Here is a 7424-nt window from a genome sequence, read left to right as displayed (position 1 = left end):
CTGGCTGCCCCAGACTCTAGAGCAAGCACCAGGCACCTGAGGCCCCCCAGGTCCCGCCTGGGCACCACGGTTGCTCCCAGGCAGGGAACAGGCAAGACACGTGGCTCCCCAGCCGTGAGACCCAGACGCCCGCCCCGGGCCCTGCCAGTCCCAGCTCCGGCCGCCTGTGCCGCGCGTGGGGCCGTGTCAGTGCAGCCGGTCGAGACTTTCTGTCCACGGTGAAAGTTACCAGCAGTGAAACTGCAGCCGCCACAGGGGAGGCTGGGCCCTGTGACCCCAGCTTCACCTGCAGCCCCTGCCCCGGGCCCTGCAGCTCCTTTGGCCCCCGCGATACCAGGGCCTGGCCAGGGCAGGGGCAGACCCAGCTGCCCAGCACCTGCTGGAGCCCCAAGCCCGGGTCCTGGCGGCACGGGCAGGGCCCCCCCTCGGGTCTCCATGACAAGGTGCCGCTCGGCGGTAATTACGCTAAACGAGCCCATAATTGCTGGCGCCAATTATCTCCCCATTAGTGCTCCTCTCCGGTTGGTGCCCGCGTAACCTGGCGGCGGCACAGATTAGCTGCGCACAGATTGCCGCGCTGCGAGGGAGTTAATTGTCCCCGACGGGCCGCAGCGGTGGGGGCTAGAGACGCCGCTGGGTGCTGCTCCCCGCACCGGGCACCTAGGCCGCGAGCCGTGGCAGGGGTGCCCAGGCGGGCGGCTGGGCTTGCCTGGGGCCGCCGGGGATGGGGACGCACCCCTTACCTTGGAAGCGGAAGCGGAAGGCGCCGGCGCCGGCGCGGGCAGGCGCAGGGCTCTGGTACCGCACGGCCACCTGGTTGCTGGGGCTGCGGATGACCTGGCCGCGCAGGAGGAAGGACTCGTTGGCCAGGACCACGGGCTCGGCGCCCCCGACCGTCTCCACCGTCACGGCCTCCCCCTCCAGCAGGCTGATGTTCTGCACCTGCAGGCACAGGGCATCGTCAGCTCCCACGCCCCTGCCCAGCCACGCGCGCCATTGCCCCCGGCCCAAGCTCCGGGGCCGCAGCGGCAGGGCCCAGGCCTCACCCCAGCCTGAGGCCGAGTAGACAGCAGCACAGATGCCCCTGCCCCGGGTGGCCAGACCGTGCCCTGTGCCCGTGCTTGCCCCCGCTGCCCCAGGCCCGGCCCCGGCAGCACTCCCGGCACCGGGAAAGCGTCTTCCACGAGTCACTGAGCGCGGTGATGGCTGTCTGCGCCACACACCCGCGCCGCCCACACCTTTCAAACTCACTTAGCCTCGCCATAAATCTTGGCCCCGACCTGGCAGGGCTGATGAGGCGGAGGTGGCGCCGGGGCAGGCACCGGGCTCCGCTGAGCCGCGGCCGAGCGGGGCCTTGCCGGAGAGACTGGGCCTGCCGCTGGGCGCTGCTGGGCTTTGCAGCTGTACGGCAGGTCCCAGCCCTTTTTGGCCCCCTTGGAAAACACCAGCTCTTCACTTCCACTGAGTTTTTTGACCACAGGAAAACACCCGAGCGGGGCTGTGGCTGCAAGGTGTGGCAGGGCAGGACTGGGGGCCAGGGGGCTGCGGGTCGGGAGTGAGGGGCGCTCACGCAGAGCCCACGAGTCCTGCCCAGCCCCCCGCCGCCCAGCCCCTGCCTTTTAGTGGCAGTGCAGCCTTTGCTCCATCGCCATGGAAACGGCTGCAGTCCCCAGCCAGCACGCATCCTGGGCAGCTGTGGTTCCCAGTGGCAGAGCAGCACCGCCCGGCTCGGGGGGGGACACGTCCGCAGGATTGGGGCCGCCCAGCCGGGCGAGCAGAGCCTGCAGCTGCCCCCCCGCCAGAGCCCAGCCCGGGACGCTCAGCGGCTTGGCCGAGCTGCAGGACGGAGCCAGGCATCCGGGGCCGGGCCGGGAGCTGGGGGGTCTCCATCCCCAGGCCCCGTGCCCCTGCCCCGCGGCAAAGCAGAGTCCCCTCCCGCCTCCCTGCGCCGCGGTGGCCTCGTGTGCGGTGAGCTGGAAGCCTCTGCTGCTGCCGGGGCCTAGTTAGGCCACGCTGGGGGGCCTCAAATGTCGGCCGAGCCCCACGTGCCGTGAGCTGACAGTCGACCGTGCGGCTCGAGCGCTTCCCGGAGCGGGGGACAGGGAGGATGCCCAGCCCTTCCCCGTGGGCAGCACACTTCTCCAGGCTTGCTCCTGGCTTCTCCCCTGCCACGGCCACTGCCAGCCCTCCGGGCAACGGAGCCCCCGGTGCCCACCACCCGCGCCCCCTCCCTGGGGCAGACCAAGCCGCCAGCCCTTTGTCCAGCCCCAGCTTGGCGCGTCCAGAGGGAGACATGGCACCTGCGCGAGGCCTCCCCGTGCCCATCCCAGCTTGCACGCACACAGCTTGCCAACCCCATCCGCCCTGGCCGCCTGCACTGACCTTGATCTCCACGCCGTAGCCGGGGTACACGGAGATGACGTAGGTGCAGTCCAGGCTGCCCTCGGGGCCGGCGCTGGGGCCGGGCGGCTCCGGGGACTCCAGGGAGCCCTCGGGGCCCGTGAGGTTCCAGGCGCACGGAGCTGGAAAGCAGCAGGGTCCGATGGGCCACGTGCCGGCTGCGCCAGCCCCCGGCCCCCCGCACCCAGCATCCCCCAGGGGCCACAGGCAGCCCCCCAGAGCCTCCCCTGCACGAGCCCAGCTGGCACGGGGTCTCACCTGGCGCTGGCCCCGTGGTGATGGTGGTGGTGGTGATGAGGGTGGTGCTGGTGGTGTCCTCGTCGTCCCCGGAAGCCGTGGCGCTGGGGGTCACCGCTGTCCGGGGCTCCACAGCCTGGGGCAGGGTCGGGCCGGGCACCCGCGGGGGTGCCGCCAGGGCCGGGGGTCTGGAGGCGCTCGGGGGGCTGCTGGTCACCGTGGCGGGGCCTGGGCGCAGCAGGCCGGCAGGGGAGAAGGTCGGGGCAGAGGTGACCGGGGCCTCCGTGCGCACCGGCCCGGGGACAGTGGCACGTGGCTCTGGCCACGGCACCACCGGGCCCGCGGCCGTGGCCAGCAGCTCCGTGGTGAAGACCAGCCTGGCCATTTCAGGTGTCCCCTCCATGTCCCCAGCCTCGACTCTGTCCCCCATCAGTGCTGTGGGGGCGGAGGCCGTGCTGGGCTCGGGGAAGGCCGGGGGCTCATCCGGGCGTGCCAGGCTAGGTGCGGGCGTCGGGGCGAGTGACTCGGGTAGGTCAGGCAGGTCGGGGCGCTGCGCACCCCCGGGGAAGGGCCCTGGGCGGGGGGCGTCCCGCAGGAAATCCTCCAGCAGCGGGTGGTGGTTGAGCAGGTCGAGCGGGGGGGCCGTGGTGATGAAGCGGGCCTCGGCTGCGGGCTCGTCCGGCGTGGGCAGCGCCGTCGGCTCCTCCTCCCAGCTGCCCGCTCCCTTGCGGGCCAGCGCGTTGGGCGCCTCGGTCTGCAGCCCTGCAACAAGGAGATGGCCCGTGGTGGTGGCAGTCAGCAAGGCCCCTTGTCCCCAGCGCCAGCCCTGCCCCCTGGCACCCCAGGGCTCTGCTGGGAGCCTGCGGGCTGTGCCCAGAGAGACCCTCCTGCTTAACCGGAGGTGGCACCTGCTGCTCCGCATGCCGAAGGGTGCATGCACATGCATGTGCATGCGTGCATGCAGGAGGTCCCCGGCTGGTGTCCCTCACTGCCGACCTGCGGCCCCCTACCCCACACCCCATGACGCTCCAGGAAGAATTGCCCCACGGAGCCAGCGGTGCAGGGAGCAGGGGTCCCGCAGGGAGTCCTGGTGCAGGGCTGTGACCCCCAAGGAGCCAGAGCTCCAGGCTGGGCCCCCGCCGGCATGTGCAAGGAGCCACGGCCCTGGGGGTGCGAGCAGGGTCCTGGCCGGCATACGCGGGCGGCTGCCCTGCCGCGGAGCCCCCCACCCCCATGGGACCGCAGCTCCGGCTAGAGGGACGTGATGCCAGTTGCCATGGCTACTCAGGCTGCGCTGTGTACAGCAGATGCTCGTGGGAGGCCAGCGGGGCCGAGGGCCAGGCCCTGCCACGGGCAGGCTCCCCTCGCCCAGCCCCAAGACGCCCTGCAGGCCTCGGCCCCACAGCCGGCTCCCAAGGGGCCTCAGAAGAGACAGGTCAGGGGCCTGAACAGAGCCCCCACGCAGGGCAAGGGCCCCATCCAGCTGCTGCCCCCGTGCACAGACCACACGCTACCACAGGGCAGGGCAGGCGGGGAGCGCTGGGGTGCGGGCTGCGTGGCAGGGTCCTGCCACGAGCGCCACGCTCCAGCCCCCGCACGCGCTCTCCCGAGCTGCGCAACCCCGCACGGAGCCCGTGAGGCCTCGGGACGGGACAGGAACGGGCCGCGCCAGCCCCAGCAAGAACTGGACAGGCCTCCCTGGCGCCCCCGCCACCCCTGCCCCAAGGCATCCAGCACCCACCATGGAGGCACCCAGGAGCCCGGTAATACCCGGCTCGGGACCCCGTCGGAGCGAGGCCTGGGAACCCCCGGGGCAGCCCACGCTGCAGGCCCTACAGCAACACGGCAGCTGTTTGCTCTATTGCCCAGGGCTGGGCAGGGGCCACGATGCACCCGCCACGGGCGCCTGCATCGGCTGCGGCCAAGGGGCTCGCCATCGGGCCCCAGCGCAAGGCGCCAAGGTGGGACGGGGGCTGCGTTAGCAGGCAGGACGCGTCTCACGAGCGGCGGCACGGGCCCGACGACACGATACTGCCAATTAGCGGGCAATTATCCTGTGCCGCACCAAAGGCATGGCCCTGCCAGGATTAATGACTGCGCTGCTGCCTCCTGCGAGGCACCGGGAAGGAGCCAGCTCTGTGCTGGGAGGGAGCTCTGGGCTCCCGGGGCAGCCGCAGGGCCCAGGGCCAGGCGGGCGCCCGCTCCCAGCCGCACCGGTGCTCTGCAGCCCGGGACGGAGCATCGCCAGGCCAGGCCGAGCCCAGTGCAGCCACATCCACTTCCCCTCCCTTGGCTGGGGAGCAGCCGGCCTGGGCCTGGAGCCTACGTGCCCGGGGGCCGCCCCTGCCACGGCCCCCCCTGCAAGCGGAGTGGGCGCAGGCGCCGGCGCTCACTGCAGCAGCCCAGAGGCGAACTTGCACCCAGCGCGCAGGGAATTATTTTTTAATAGGATCCATTTATTAGCCCATAAAAGTTAATGAGTTTATTCTGGAGGGCGCCAGGATCCTGTGTCGCTGTAATAGGGGATTAGCGCCGCAGCCCGGCCCCCTGCCTCGTTACCTGCTGCCTGCAGCGCTGCGCCCCCACGCCCAGACACGGGCCCTGTGGTCCTGCAGCCACCGGCTGCCACGCATGGGATCTCCTGGCGGCTGAGGCCCTGCCGCCCACAGAGGCCCCTGGGAGCTGGACAGCTCGGGGCAGCGGTGCAGGGACCAACCGCTGGCCCAGCAGCCGAGTGACCCCACAGCCCCAGAGCTGCCCTGGAGCCCAGCCAGCACCCACCCAGGCTAAGGCACAGCGGCTTGCCCAGGTGCTGACCAGCGGGGCTGGCACCCGGGTGCCTGCACCAGCTCCCAGGAGCCCCCAGTGTGGACTCCCAGAGGGTTGGGAGGCTGGGGATGGGGAGTTGGGGTCAGCTTCCCTGGGTTTGCCCCGAGCATGGGGGCACCGGCCCCTCCCTGCTTCCCTCCCTCCCTCCCCGCACCAGGCTGCGCTGCCAGGCTTGGCAGTGGCAGTGGCTGTGCCGCGACTGCTCTTGTTCCAATCAAGCAGCAATCAGCCCGTTTCCAGGTACCTTTCCCTAGTAACAAGCAGCCAGCTGGGGGCGGGGCTGGAGGAGAGCAGGGGGCACCCTGGCAGCACTGGCATGCGAGGTCTTGGCGGGGTACCAGGCTGAGCCTGGCGAGTGCCCCGCGCCCCGGCCGTGCCCAAGACGGAGCTGGCACTGCCTGGAGGCTCCGGAGGGGCTTGCACCCATCCCCTGGGGCTGGGGGGCCCTTGCGAGCGCACCCGAGGGGGAGCCGGCAGCCGCAGCGCTGCCCGGACAGTGCTGCGAGGAGCCGTGCCGCGCAGCCGTGTCCCAGCCCAGCAAAAAAATGAGTCCGCGGGGCCTGGCCCAACCCCGGGAGGCTGTGGTGCCCATGGCAGGGCAGCCCCGTGCGAGGGGGCAGGGTGGGGGCTCGCACCCCCTGACGCTGGGGCAGGCAGGGCCGGCAGCCCCCGAAGCAGCTGGCGAGGCCTCAGCCCTCCATCGCAACCAGACTCTGTTCAACACGGGCAGGAGCTGGAGGTGGGACAGGTGCCCGCACCGCGGGTGCCTGCATGGTGCGGTGCAGCGCACGGCCGGGCTGCCCGGCCTCCGGGTGCTGACTGTACAAGGCAGGGTTTGTTTTCCAATTTAAAATCTAATCTGGCCGTGCCCCGCGGGCCGGGCTGGCAGCCGTGATGAATGAGCTGTCAGGCGCCTGGCGCCTCACATTAACCTTCCTGCTGCTTGTCCCTGCTTCTTTGTGCAGCTTCCCCCTCATTGCCCCCCTCTGCCCCTGCACCCACCGCCGGGGCTCCCACAGGTGGCTCTGTGGTGGGCAGCGCCTGGGGACAGCACCCAGATCAGCCCCAGTGCAGCCCCCGCGCCTGGGGGCCCTCGCGCCGTGGTGCATGCTGCAATGGGCCAGCTCCCTCTGGGGTAGCCGGGGGCTGCGGGTCAGGAGTGAGGGGCACCAACGGGGCGGGGGGCTGCATGGCGCCTGGGCTGGCCCCCATGGGGATGCTCTGAGTGGGGCCAGCCCCGTGCATCCCCCAGCTGCCTGCCTGGCTCTGGCACCAGCCTGCCACGTGCCCACGCACACCCACCCCACGTCTGCCCTTGGCTGGACCTTTGCCCCAGGACTCTGCATCCTCCCTGCCTCCTCATCCTGGCCCGCGGCAGGCGCCCCCGGGGAGGCATCCTTGAGAGATCAGGGGCAGGGTCTGGGCACCAGCTCCCAGTGCACACGCCGTGCTCCAGCCGGCAGGAGCAGAGCAGCCCCGGGAAAGGTCACGAGCAACAGACCGTGGCGAGGGCCGCACCATGCTGTGCCGGTGACCTTTCCCTGCCAGGGTGAGGAGGGGCTGCAGCCACGCTCCCACCCCCAGCTCCAGGAGCCCAGGGGACCCCACCCTCGCCGCTGGCTGCCAGGGCCGGTGCAGGAAAATCGATGGCCCGACGGAGGGTGCTCCGTCCTTGGCACAGCAGCCATGTAGGCCATAGCAGGCGCCCAGCGGCACATGCCGGAGCCAGGAGCACTAATGAGAGCAGACAGGCAGCCCCCCGGGAGGTGGTTGAGGCACAGCAGGAAGGGATGGGGGAAGCCTTCACTCCTGCCCTGTGCTCGCAGGCACCAGGGTCAGTGGGAGCAGGCTGGGTGCTGCATCGTGGTGCCCGCGGGGCTCAGCTAGCACCAGCGAGATGCTGGGTGTTACAGCTGCCAGAGGCAGTCCCCCAGGCACAGGGCTGGGGCAGGCTCGAG

The 7424-nt window shown here is 71.3% G+C and overlaps 1 protein-coding gene across 1 annotated transcript in view; it reads right to left on the bottom strand.

Annotated features, from left to right (window-relative positions):
* The window catches only part of SEZ6 (seizure related 6 homolog), a 21616-nt gene that overhangs the window by 7341 nt on the left and 6851 nt on the right, over positions 1-7424 (bottom strand). Inside the window, exons 2-4 of the mRNA XM_019510968.1 lie at positions 2659-3399; positions 2383-2522; positions 744-942 (exon numbers count right to left, since the gene is read on the bottom strand). Of these exons, the coding sequence (XP_019366513.1) occupies positions 744-942; positions 2383-2522; positions 2659-3399 (1080 nt within the window). The remainder of the gene's footprint in view (positions 1-743; positions 943-2382; positions 2523-2658; positions 3400-7424) is intronic.

Source organism: Gavialis gangeticus, unplaced genomic scaffold (assembly GCF_001723915.1).
Source record: "Gavialis gangeticus isolate Ggan-Ray unplaced genomic scaffold, GavGan_comp1, whole genome shotgun sequence".
In the NCBI taxonomy this organism is placed as follows: Eukaryota; Metazoa; Chordata; order Crocodylia; family Gavialidae; genus Gavialis; species Gavialis gangeticus.
This window is presented reverse-complemented; position numbering and strand designations above follow the sequence as displayed.